Source organism: Acyrthosiphon pisum, chromosome X (assembly GCF_005508785.2).
Source record: "Acyrthosiphon pisum isolate AL4f chromosome X, pea_aphid_22Mar2018_4r6ur, whole genome shotgun sequence".
Classification (NCBI taxonomy): Eukaryota; Metazoa; Arthropoda; class Insecta; order Hemiptera; family Aphididae; genus Acyrthosiphon; species Acyrthosiphon pisum.
The window spans coordinates 115,819,942-115,834,093 of NC_042493.1; the positions used below are offsets into that span (position 1 = coordinate 115,819,942).

The 14,152-nt window shown below is 36.1% G+C and overlaps 1 protein-coding gene across 9 annotated transcripts in view; it reads right to left on the bottom strand.

Annotated features, from left to right (window-relative positions):
* Positions 1–14,152, bottom strand: part of LOC100166820 (neural-cadherin) — a 215,287-nt gene that overhangs the window by 9,964 nt on the left and 191,171 nt on the right. For 8 of the 9 annotated variants that reach the window (XM_029492452.1, XM_029492446.1, XM_029492439.1 and 5 more), the window contains 14 exons: positions 11,651–11,815; positions 9,410–9,547; positions 8,521–8,707; positions 6,713–6,946; positions 6,465–6,637; positions 6,193–6,342; positions 5,218–5,523; positions 4,683–4,956; positions 3,694–3,902; positions 2,579–2,911; positions 2,303–2,509; positions 1,136–1,613; positions 486–628; positions 114–374 (listed from right to left, as the gene is read on the bottom strand). In XM_029492452.1, the coding sequence (XP_029348312.1) occupies positions 114–374; positions 486–628; positions 1,136–1,613; positions 2,303–2,509; positions 2,579–2,911; positions 3,694–3,902; positions 4,683–4,956; positions 5,218–5,523; positions 6,193–6,342; positions 6,465–6,637; positions 6,713–6,946; positions 8,521–8,707; positions 9,410–9,547; positions 11,651–11,815 (3,258 nt within the window). Of the gene's footprint in view, positions 1–113; positions 375–485; positions 629–1,135; positions 1,614–2,302; positions 2,510–2,578; positions 2,912–3,693; positions 3,903–4,682; positions 4,957–5,217; positions 5,524–6,192; positions 6,343–6,464; positions 6,638–6,712; positions 6,947–8,520; positions 8,708–9,409; positions 9,548–10,421; positions 10,587–11,650; positions 11,816–14,152 lie in introns of all 9 variants that reach the window. The other variant, XM_029492442.1, reaches the window with a different exon arrangement.

Here is a 14,152-nt window from a genome sequence, read left to right on the forward strand (position 1 = left end):
TTATACATAATGATATACTTAAAATCAAATAACTAAAACCAATAATAATAATATATCATTGTCATTGTCATTTTCGTCATCGTCGTCGTCTAAGGAGAACATCGCGCCGTTACCTTGCTGTTGTGATAAACGTTTTTGATGCAGCCGTCGAACCCTTTGCCGTACGGGGCAGATTGCCAGTGATAGTGAGTCGGGTCGAAGTCTTGCACGTACCTGCCACCGATCTGCAGTGGTGAATTTATGTTCAGATACTCATTGAATGGCGGTATTGTGCCCTGGGCCTGGCACGAGGCGTCGTCGAACTCTGGATGCGAACCGTCTTCCAGTTCGGTGATGTCCGCCGAACGGCAGTTGTCCACCACCAAACGGATGTTCTGAAAAAAACGAAAGATCCATCAGGGAAGGGTCATCATCCATTCGATATAGTTTATAATGTGTGCGCGTGGCAAAGCAAACGCAAACTCGTAAGTGAGTTGGATACGTACTTCTGTGTCCCAGAACACGTCTATCTTATGCCATTCTCCGTCGTCCAAGCTCTTTTTTGTTTTGACCTTAAGCTCTAATGTACCGGACCCAAAGTCGATGAGCAAACGTGGTTGACCTCTGTCCAACTCAACTGATATGAAATCTGCGAACAAAAACAACATAAATTTCATATTACCTTTATCAATAAACTAATCAATATTTTACAACAATTATTTTTCCTAAGTCACGAATCAAAAAAAACTGCACACATTTTTGGATAAATTAGGTTTGATCTACATTTTTTTTGAATTATTTTAATAGTATACATATTAATGATATTCTATTTTGAATAATTGATAATGGAAATGCATTATTCACTCAAAATATTTTCAATTATAAAATTTTTATATTTTAATACAATATAAGCAGTTTAGGCACACCAGAACAATTGACATCAGTTATCTTAAAGTTGGATGAATTAAAAAAAATAATTTACTTGTATTAAAAATTAAAAATTGAACGTTAGTTCATACTCTCTTAGTGCACACGTGAACGCTCGTTTTTAGGGCATTAAATACACAGATAACTATTTTTTAAGTGGTACCTACGGTATTTGTTGTTTATAAAAAGCACATAACAGCTCGAAATTTTACCATCGACAGACACATACCTGATACGAGTGTTTCTTCGGGTTCGGGAGGAACGATGGGACCGTTGTACAGCATGAGACCGTCCGCTTTTCTCGTGACGAACTCGAGGCTTAGATGAGAGTTGTCACACATCTCCAATGGCGGATACCATGCCCATCCGCTGCCCTTGAAGCTCCTGGCCGTCTGCTGACATCTGGGTCCGTTGAAGCCGTTCGGGCACTCACACGTCGGTCCGTTCCTGGTGTCCGAGCACCGTCCGCCATTCAGGCAGGGGCTCGATCGACATGTGTCGATTTTCGTGAAGTTTCGTGCTCCACAAGTGCATTCCGCGTAGGTATCGATCCGGACGCCGACCAGCGCCGTTTTGTTAGCGTTCACCATGTAAGGCAACGTGTTTATCTCGAACACGTTCGTGCAACTTCCCTCGCAGTTCACGTACTCGTACAGGCACTCGTCGATGCCCACCATGGTGATGTTTATACCCACGTCCTTTTCAATCTGAACAGGGGAAAAATTAAAATTAAAATAAATCCACTGCGATGGTCTAGCGGAATAGTGATTAACATATTTTACGCAAACGTTTTTCCCGCTTGATCTGTCTATCGGTAATATTACCTACGTATATTGTAGAATTAGTGCTGTACATCACGAATTAAAACTTTTAAACTCCATCCCCTCACTTTATCAGAACTTATTATTGTACGCTTAATGAACACGACAATAATAACAAATTTATTTTGGATTAACTGGTTTGTGTGAAATGACATTTTATCACGTGAAAGTTTTACAATCTGATGATAATTTAGTGCAACGTCTTCGTTTAGAAACAATATTTCGTCTGTTCTCCAGATTATTTTCAACTGACTAGTACTAGGAAAATATGAACGCTTGACGCAAGACGTGGTTAGTGGGAAAATTTGGTAAAAGAGAGAAATACAACAGTATTAAAATGAAAAGTGAGAGAAAACACCACGTCAAACGATTTTGAAGTATTGTTATATTTCTCGGACCCGGATTGAAATAAAATAATTTATATTGACGTGCAACAATACTATTGAAGCGTCTGTGCCTACTATAAACGTTTAATTTTAACTTTTTACCTAATATATAACAACGTGTAATCTCCGAATGAATAATAATAATAATAATAATAATACAAGTACTGTAGATCAAATCGACCGTCATACCTCTTCGCGGTGCATCAACACCAGACCGTTGAGTTTCACCGTTTTGTAGTAAGGCGATCCGTGCGCGGAGAACCTTATGTCGGTCAACGGGGGATACTTTTGTTTCAATTGAACACTGAAAATGTCGATATTCTCCCTTGGCGTGTTTAAAATGTCCACGAGTTTGTCTTTGAATTTATCGGCTTTGCTCCTGACCAAACTCTGCGTCTAATGGAAAAAAAGAAAACGTGTTAGCGCCCCGAACTGTGAGACGATCGTTTCGCGTTCGGCGTTTACTCTGTAGTTCCATATCCTGATGAAGTCTTCGTCGGAAATGCCAGCGATACGTATGGACCCAGCGTTCATAACCGCCTCGGGCGAAATTTCCTTGACCGTGACCGTGACGTTCGCAGAGATGTCCGTTTGCGTGTGCTTCCGGTCGTACACCTTGAATCGCAAATGGTATTGGCCCTCCCTCGTGCCGTGGCGCATCATGATCATTCCCGTGGTGTCGTTCAGCTTGAACCGTGGATGTTCGGTGCCGTCAGGGTAGAATTTTTTGTCCGGCAAGTCCCAGTCGTCCAAATCGTACACGTACACCCGACCGATTTCCGTGTCAGGAGCTTGACCCTGAAATGATTTACAAAAGTTTTTTTAGTATTATTAGCTCATATTATAGCGATCGGTGGTTATCCGTAACCATCAGAAATAACGCGAACGCGTTTTCTTGTACTCACGTCACGTACAGCGTAACGTATATTAAACATTGTTTTATAGGTTATTCATTTTACAACGGAAGTAACCATAACATTATTCGCATCGACGGATGGCACATAATATAATATCATTATAAAAGTCAACGATTGATAGAGTAAAATAATATATTGTAATATTGCTTGATATTGTATAAGCAATAAACGATTCCAAATGATTTTAAAATATTAAATTGGTATCACAAATAATACTTGTGTGTCTGATTAACTCGAGGCACGGTGAAATGAGGAATGAAATGTAATGAAAAAGTTTTCAAAGTTGTATGATATAAAAATAGTGGTTGAAAACGTTTATAGGTACCTACCTCCTATTTATCTGCAAGAACTTTCAGGTGTGCAGGAATTAAATAAATTACAAATAGGAATTCAAATTGAAAACAACTGCCATCGTCATAGCAAAATTGCATTGGAATATTGTACCTGCCTGCGAACCAGTCATTTTTCAAAAGTATCGTTTTGCCCCTCGAATAAAATACTAGGGGGGAATATCACATCCCTAAGTAAAGCGCCAACGATTACGATGCTATTTTAGTATGTTTTATAGAATATACCCAATGCATGTTTGAATACATTTTAGTAGCACGCTCCACATTTACGACAATATTAGTAGTGTCATAAATTTGATAAATTATCATTTACCATGTAATTGTAAGCAAATATTTCTTTAGATCCCGGTTGCATTTTGTTGTCGTTTACGTCTCGAATGATGACCGTCAGAGTGCTGGTTCCCGTCATCGCCGGATTGCCAGAGTCTTTGATCACGATCGGTATGAGATATTCTTTCTGTTGTTCTCGGTCGAACGACCTGAGCGACGAGATGACAGCCATACCGTCACCGTTGGCACCCTCTGAAAATTAATTTTATGAATTAATCCAAAAAACATTATTGTGAAACACTAAAAGTGGACCAGGCCAGTGGAGTGCTCAGCTTTTTTAAGGAGAGTGGGTATAATTTTTTTTGACTTTTCTCCGACCACGTTATATATTAGTTATTAATATATTTTCATTGTCTTATCATAATATATTTTTTATGACAGAAACAAGCCGAAGGGGGATATGACACCCTTATCTTCCCATGTGAGCAAACCCCTGGATCAGGCCCGTAGCCGTGTGTGGGAACTGCCTCCTCCCTCTAGACCCAATCGTCGGCCCTACCAAATTTTTGAACTTTAAATGTATATCCTTAACAGTGGCGAAAATTGAAAAAAAACTTTCATGCTGGTGGGGGGAGGGTCAGCCCCAAAAAACTTTTTTTAAAAAATTAAGTTTACGTAATTTTAGGGATATATTTAGTTTTTCTGTCCAAAAGGCTTTTAGATATTTTGGAGGGACATAACTCCTCCGCTATTTTCGCTACTTCTATTTTATACTTTACTAATTTATAGGTAGTAAGTACTGTACTACGTAGTGAAATGTATAATGACTGACGTTTTATAATTTATAACATATCAAGAATATTATATTATTTATCATACGAAAATCGACCATTGTTTTGCTGTTTTTAAATATATTCTCTTTCCCTGATCCCCTCGAAATGAAATTCGACTAGCCACCGTGCAAGTGGTTTAGTGTGTTGCTACAGGCCTGTAGTGGGAAGGAGGAAAACGGTGCCGGTTATAGGTAAGTACTTTGATCGTGTTCGACTTTGAACGATGCTCTGATCACGTCATCCGCGTTCGGGTCCATCCTGAATGTGAACGGCGGCCCGTTGCTTTTCGAGCGGTCGTCGTCGTCGGTAGCTAAGACTTCTACAACTTTCCTGGCAGGCACGTGCTCTGGCAACACCGGTCGGTAATCGCGGAGGAGCTTCGGAGCGTTGTCGTTGATGTCCTGGACGATCACCGTGAGTGTGGCCGTAGCCGTTTTCGGTGGAACACCATCGTCGATGGCCAATATTTTCACCTGAAACCCGAGAAAACGTTTACGTCAGAAGACTGGTGGTATTCAATGCAATACATGTACTATTATTTGTATTTATTTAAGTTTGTATAAATAAAATTCAGTGAAGTTAAAAATTAAGTTAATGAATATTACACTTTTTAACTCTTTTATGCCAAGTCCTGATATCCAATGCGTTATTTGTGACTATATAAACGCGTTTATAGTGTGTTCGCATTGTCATCTTACTGATAATATGTTATCTATATAGAGCTAATGACGTACCTGATGCCTAGGAGTTTCCTCCCTGTCCAACTGCCGCTGAATGGAAACGGTGCCTTCTTGACTGATGCGGAACTGACGGCGGCGGTCGGAGACGCGGTCGATGGCGTACGACACTTTGCTCTTGCCACCTTGGTCTGGGTCGGTGGCTTTGAACGTTTCCAAGCTCTTGCCGACTTCGACGTTTTCGTACACCGACACTTCGATGTTGGGCCGTTCGAACTGCGGCTTGTTGTCGTTGATGTCGCGCAGTTTGACGACGACCCACGAGTAAGCTACGTGATATTTGTCGTGATCGTTGTCTTCACCCTGAAAACAATCGCGAATCGTATTATTAATACGTCTAAAGAATTCCAGTTTTTTCATATTTATTGTATAGAAAGAACGCAGATAATGTGAGTGCTTTATAAATATGTTTCATAATATTAGTAAGTTGCACCGAACATTTTTTTTTTGCTTATTTTTGCATATATTTTGTCGTTATTGCATATAAATGCATATATTATGAGCGCATTAGAAAAAAATAACAACATATTTTGCCAGTTTTCGATATAATAAATTTCAGTTTGGACATATTATAAGAAAATATTTGAAACAATTTTGAGATACTTAAAGTGTAAAATGTTATTCTTTGACAAATTAAGATATGTATAGGCATCCATTCCTACATTTGGAAAATTTAATATTTAAAAATATAATAGTAAAGTGCTAATGTCGCAGCATGTCGGTCGATTATCTGGCCATTAACAATAAAACGCGTGTATCAGAAAGTGTTAATATTGCTAACAAGTAATTTTTGAAGTTTTTATAAAGTAAATATAGTGATAAATATTGTGATGTCGAAAAATCAAAAACGACAAAATTATTATACAAATAATATACTGCACAGTCGATGTTTTCCTAAATATTTTCACAGTGAACATTTGGTTTTAACAAGCACGCGTCCACTTGACCACGTTCAACTGCACGTCATCGTACCTTGTCGTTGACTTGGATTCTGAAACGGAATCCGTTACTCTGCAGCTGGTCCTCATAATCCAATGGTTGAACGATTTTTAGCGATCCGGTTCCGTCATTATTTCGTACCATGGTGAATTTATCAGCTCCATAACCGCTGTTTTCGATCACCTGAATAACGACGCGAAAAAATTGAGTCAGTATAGTAAAATATAGTATAATTAGGAGGGTAGGTGGGTAGGTAGGTGGGTGGATGGGTATGCGACACAAAAATTATTATAGGTAGGGCTCACTTTGTACTGGAACTTGTTGGTCTCGTCTTCGTCGTGCACCGTCACGGTCAATATGGGAGTTTCCGGGAAATTAAATCCGTCGGTCTCGTCGACTTCGGTGAGCCACTCTTCTTTGGTGAACTGCGGCGGCATGTCGTTGATGTCCTTCACCCGAATGGAAGCGGTGCCCGTTCCTAAAAAAAAAAAAATTTTAGTTGTACAGAAAATTTCGGAATACCGTCGACAAATATAGGTCGAGTCGGATATACCTTTCAGGCCTCCGCCGTCCATGGCGACCACTTGGATCGAATAGTCCGGAGTGCGTTCTCGGTCCAAACAGCACACAGCCGTCTTGATGACTCCCGTGTCGGATTCGATTTCGAATATCGGAGTGCCAGTTTCCTCTTCGATCACGTTCTTCTCGATCGAATATATCAGCTTAGCGTTAGTTCCCTCGGCCGGGTCGTCGTAATCCACCGCCGTCATTGTCATCACTACCATACCTACAAACGCGATCCCGGAGACATGAAATTATTGCGACATACGATTATATTATGGTGGTAATAATATACAGTATTATTTATCATACTTGGATAGTACACAACCGAACAGAGTAAATTTTAAGTGGGCAAGTGTAAACTGTTGTCTATATTATGGTAGATTTTGTAAAAGTAAAAATAAATACGTTTTGGCGCTTCGATACATTTTCCCCGCGTAAAATTCTAATCAAAACTACATAGTACCGAAGGCCGTATTTACAGTCGATGCTTAAGAATAAGTATTGCTTAGGAAAATTTTAATCATTTAAACGGTAAAAATTTGTGATAGTGACTAAAATAAATGCTTAAGGTAGGTAAACCACAAATTTAAGTACCTAATACTTTTTCTTTTCTTAAGCCAAAGTCAGGTTTATGATTCTCATTTGAATCATAATTATAGCTTAAGATATACTTATTCTCAAGCATCAACTATGAGTATGGCCCTTAATCATGGTATATAAAAAGGGATAGGTCAAACTTAATGTTCACGAACTTTAAATCGGATTCAAACTTAATTTTTTTCTCGAACTCCGACACATTTTGTACTCAACATTTTCAAACTTTTAAGCCCTAACCAGCTGATAATTATTAACGACATGGTTTCGTGAAAACTGATAAGGGCCCCACGGAAAATCTAGGATTTATAAATAGTATTTAGAAAGTATGGCTATTTATATTTTATAGAATTTAATAAGAAATATAAGAAATTAATTCTATTTATAATAGTATCGATATTGAACTTGATTTGTCTTCAAATTTTCGAAATGATCGAGTTAAAAGTACCTATTCAATTACAAATGAACCGTTCGAGTTTCCAATGTTCACGGTGTTTGGTAGTTCAAGAATAGTTCGAAGATGATCATTAAGAACATATAATATATGTTCTTAATGATCATCTTATATCATATATTATTATAATATAATATATTATATTATATAGTATATTGGCTGCGTAAACAAACGACATAGTTGTAATAGCAGACACCAAGGATAGTATCAAAATAACGAGTCAAGAGTCAGAGATTAAGCTGGGCCTGGACACCTACGGAGAAGAGTGGGCGAACTTATATGAGGATAGTCATTAAATGGAGACCTGATAATAGTCGACCAAGGGGATGGCCTGGACCACATTAAACGAGATACTTAATATTAGAGTTTTATGTAAACACATACTGCAGATGAGTATAATACGTATTAGTCGATTATTACCTATCTGCCTAATATAATTGATCGAAACAAGTAAATTAAATTGAGCCAAGATCGGCCAGAATTCATCCCTAAGCATAATCAACTATCGAGGGGTTCACGTAAACACGCGCTGATGACTATAATATTATTCGATTATCATACCTATCTGCCTAATATTATATTTGATCGAAACGAGAAAATTTGATTATTGCTTAATGTGATTAGCAATAGAGAACAGCATATTGACTGAAGTGTTGGTATTATTTAATCATCCCAAAGTAAAGGGTTAGAGGTTAAAGGTTTCACCCTCATGCCCGCGAACGAGAATAATAATAACAATAATTACGTACCGGCTGTCCCGTTTTCGGTTACGTTTCCCCAGTATACTCCTTGCGGGAATACCGGCGCGTTGTCGTTGATGTCTTTCAGGTTCACTTGGACGTCAGCGTATCCAACTAAGCCTTCGCCCCCTTCGTCCTGCGCGAACACGGTAAATCTCCACTGCGGCCTGCCGTTGGGCTGATCTCTGTCCAATGGCTGCGCAAAAGTGTGACGTTTTAATAAGATACAGTACAGTGTTGTCAAGGAACGATTTCTGGAATTGATTGCTTTTTAGAGGAACGAGTGAAGGAATAAATTCGATAATTTTTTAAAGGAATAAGAACATGAATCAAATTTTGTTTATTCATCATGTTTTTAATCTATAAAAAAATAATAGACGAGACTACCAATGTTTTATTCACATATGACTTGGTGTTCTGATTAGCAAGGCTGGACAAGTTAACGATTTTTTTTAACTCGTTAAGTTAAGTAATTTTAAAATAATCAAGTTAAGTTAAAAGTTAATCATATATTTTTCGTTAACTCATTAAATTAAAAGTTAACTTTGAAAAAAAAGTAACTTAACTTAGTGTAAAGTTAAAATTTGCTAATTTTCAAAAATAAAAAATTCCAGACACATAATATGGTTTATTAGATAGTTTTTCTTTACGTTCAAGAAAATTACTGAGGAAATTTAAAATAATACATCAAAGAAAAAACACATTAAAAATGTGCATTATTATTCTTTAGACGAAAATTAACTTAATTTAGATATATACACATATATAACTGATAACTCATGAACCATGAGGAACAAGAAGAAGAATGAGTTCCTTTTTTATAGAAACGAGGAATTGAACGGATTCCTTTATAAAATCCTTTATACTATATTATTGTTTTAGTGTCCGCGTATATTACCTTGAGGACGAATATCTCGCCAGACGTACGATTGATGTCAAATTTGCTGTTGGCTGGGTTGTCGGGGTCGATTCCTTGTCCCGTGAGGAAATATACGATGTTCTGCGGACGATCCTTGTCGCCGTCGGTGGCTGTTACCTATATATTATAATACACGAATTAGGTATAATTAGGTGACCAATGAGTCAAACAATATTTAATCAAGTCGTGTAAATAAATAATAATTAGAAAAAAAATGGTTGCAACAATGATCTACGACTATAATATTCTAAACGAGTGCTGGATAAAACTGGATGCGACAGAACATTATTATAGGTATAACCTTACCTGTGGGGATCCGATTGGTTATAGCAAGATCTATACACGCAAACGGGCGGTAAACAAATCAGTAAATACACCCCTTCAATGTATAAACCGGCAGTCTTGTAAAGTACTCGAGCGAAAGACGTATTACAATATTTTATAAGTAATATTTATTTTAATTACGTTGTCAATGTAATTCATAATGAAATTAAATAGGTACTAATAATTTTCTTTTTTCCAAATTAAATATTTTTCATTTTCGATTCATCACAACGTCGTGTATAATGATATATTACTCACGTGTAATTATTATGTCCAATCGAAAATGCACGGAATACCTTGATAGAGAAAACTTATGAGTAAATTATAGTTTCACCGAATCGTGGGGTGTAAACTCTGTGTAGAACATGAAAATGCTAAAAAATTCCGTTCGGTTATCAGGTAAAACAATTTTTTAATTTGAAAGTTTTTGAAACTATCTGTATTTGTAATCGAATACCTACGTATTTTAACCCTTAAGGAGGCGCCCGGGAGTGACCTAACTATAGTGTAGTACTTAAAATAATCCCGGACCAAACTAGTGTGGTATACCGGAGATAGCACCTATTGGTACCCAACTAAGATGCGCCGATTTCAAAGAGTATCTTTCACAAGACTGTTGTGACCCGGTGTCATACCATTGCGGGTGGGCGATCTATCGGATACGTACTTGTAACAAATGGTGTGGATACGCTCCGCTAAGTTCTTCTTCCATTTCGGTGGCGTACAGCGGCGAGTTGAATACGGGCGGCATGTCGTTTTTGTCTTTTACGTTAATCACCACCGTCGTTTTGCTGTCTTGGAAGTTGTCGGAAGCGGCCAATATCAATTCGTACTACATATAATATTATAACCATGCAAATACGTCATATTGAAAAGGCGGTACACTTATCTGTGTTTTTATTTTTGGGGAATGGCGACGACGACGACGACGAAAAGGGCTGTCGTCGGGAGTGGTGCGGTCCCGGGGGGGGGAGTTGACCACCTGTTATAATGTACTTATATATATATATATATAGCATTGTGGCGACACTATTACTGCTGTGGTGTTTTATTCAACGCAAATTATATTATTCGGTTTCGAACAATTATATTCGATCGATTTATTAAGTAAGTATAAACGCTACAACACGTGCTCGCATTTCATAAAATATTATCGTGATTACGTGGGCATCGATTTTCACCGATCAACCGATAATCATAATATTTTACAATATTATTATCATAAACATGCCGCGTCAAAATAATACAGGAATAGTACAGGAACCGCAAGCATGCTCATCCCCATTTTTTCCCCCCATCAATACCTATATAATGCATTCGTTCAAAATCTGATTTTTGGAATTTTTAAATTATGTAAGCCTCTATACCTATAAAGTCAAAGACCGTGTTTTAAAATTCTTGAGATTGTACGACGTACTACGATGATAATAAGATCCAAAAATCAGATTTCGAGTGAATAATATTCATCGTGCACAAAATATAATAGGAATAAACGGAGGCGAGCGCGCTGGCCTGACGTACCTATGTCATGATATTATTGTGTTATACGCACAAAGTCGTATAATATTACCATCGTTATTTCAATATTATTAAATTCAAAACTATTAACGGTCGGAATACCGCTCGTGCACAATCAAGTATACCTCTTATACCTAGGTATAGGCGTACCTACGCAACGATATTAGATGTGTTTCTACCGTCGTCGTTAGACGCGTTTCGCGGCGGTGCAGTCGACTGGCGCGAGTGCCGACCACAATCTAACCTAGGTACCTAAGTATAACTAGGTACGTAATAATAACAATATAATATGCATGGTGAAACACGTCATGCTGCATGCAAAGAGGAAATCGACTTGAAAAAAAAAACTACGTGTGCGTTTGCAAACGCGCGCCGGACCTGTAAGACGCGTTTGGGCAAGTTCCGGTCGTCCTCTTCCGTGATCTGTGTCCGGTACGTGGGCCGTTCGAACACCGGTGGATTATCGTTAACGTCTTTCACGTGGATCACGACTATCGTGTGGTTTTCTTTCAAGTTGTCCGACGCGGATAGATGTAATTCGTACTGTACACACATGTGTGATTGTCGCAAGTCAAATATTATATTTTGATCACAAACATTAATATTATCGCATAAACATATTATATTTTGTCGATAATACAATATTGATATGTTATTCGAGATATATATATATATAATATATACAAGATTTAACAGAAAGAATTGACGAAAAAAAATGTATGCTACTTAAACGTATGACAAAAATAATTGTAAAAAGTGGATATCGCTCTGCTATACAGTTGGTTACAAAATATGGGTCAATGTATAATGGATTGTATATTAAACTTGAATTCAATGATATAATATCATTGTATAAGAAAAACGATTCTGAGCGGAGACGGTTTGTCAGTGTGGATTTTTTATATTGGTCTTATTAATTATAGCCTGTAAGTTGAATCAATTATATAATATTAATATTTTTTATTCGTTTCAATGGCGATAAACAAATCGTTAGAAATTTAAATCCCGTTTTTAGCGGTTTTTCGTAATTTGTCGGTGGTTTTTCCCGTGGCGTTAAATAATTATTAAGAAAATCAAAAAATTACATCTCTAAAGTACCATATGATTCAATTTGCTAAAAGACAAGATACTAAATATCGAAATCGAAGCCATTCTTCTGGTAGAAATTTTGTATGCAGGATAAAAAAAAAAAAAATAAAAATAATAAACACCATTGTAAATTCACTAGCTTTCTCGCTCCACTCAGAATCTAAAATGATATGATAAGTAAATAATTTAAGAATTATACTCACGTTAGCAAATTCTCAAAAAAAATATTTTGAAAAAAGTTATTATGTTCCAAATTCATTTAATCAAAAAACATATTGATATTTTAAAAAATTCTAAAAGATAAATTACTTGCCTTAGATAAATGTTTTTGCAATAAAATTTTTCTTATAATATGATTCCAAATAGGCTATTTTGAATATATCCAAAAAAATTTAAATCAAATTTAAATTTTTTATTTTTAGTGTTAAAAAATAAATATATTTTTTTGTATGATATATGTGTAGAACAAAAGTGACTATAAATTATACATATTATATTATATATATATAAAAACAAATTTTAAATATTGATTATATAACTTAAGTTGTTCCGAAAGTCAGTTCTATCTGTTACACCCTGTATATATGGCGATATTGCCGGAGTGTTAAAATAATAATAATATGTTTCAAATGAAAAACAAAGAAAAACGACAACGGCGACAACGATGACAGCAAAAAATACAAACATTGATGATGAAAAATAAAGGAAATCAAAATAATATAATATTATTGTGGACGAAGAAAATAAAGTGACAATAAAAACAAAATCGGAAAAATAACATCAGGAAATAGAATATTATTATACTATTATCGAGAGGTACCCATATGCACCTCAGATGTGTACCTATATGTATGTGATTTTCGGACGAAAGTTCTTCTGGCGCCGGATTATGGTCATAACTTGGAAAATCGAGATATAAAAAAATAATAAAAATAATAATAATAATATTACAATGGGATGGTACAATAACAACCCTGCGGGGCGCCAAAACGGTTTGGCGACCACCATGCATTTTTTTGAAAAGAAACAGATAACAATAACAGAAATAATAATATGTGCCTATTATGTGCGCTTTTCCTATTCACATAGGAAGACTCTGTTCGGCGTTTAAACTTATTATTTGTGGATAAAATATGTGTCACGATGGTAAAAATGGTATTAACGAAAACATTTTTTTTTTTTTTTAATACAATTTATTGTCCCCAGTGGAAACGCACGACTTTTCGGTACGATTGCGACCCTAAAATTGTATCGCACAAAATAATAATTAATAAAATAAGCTCGAATGCCGGTATAGTCGATATTCGTACTTCTATCGATGAGATGAGACGCGTAATTAATATTAGACTTATAGGCAGTGTTGTGAGCATTGTCGAGAAAAGAGATTTTTGTCTCATCTATACAAACAAATTTTTATTTTATTTTCATCTATCTAACGAAATGGTAATCTGAGATAAACTATATCTACATGATTTTTTACAAGATTTTCAATTTTATTTTTATATAAACATATTTATTTATTTTTTTTGTGTGTGAAGGTATTTAGTATTTCGAATTTTCACGTTTTTTTAGATCTTTTATACGATTTATTTATTACGTGTAATTAGTTTAATGTTATGTTTGTTGTGTATTGTTCACGTACAATACACGCAGTACAAAAACGCTATTTTACAAATGCAAGTTTTAAATTAGTTATGTTTATCTATCATCAAGATAAATATTTCAAGAATTGTTTTTATTTTTATTATCATATTGTCTACACGCAATTTCGATGATTTTATCTGTTCTCTA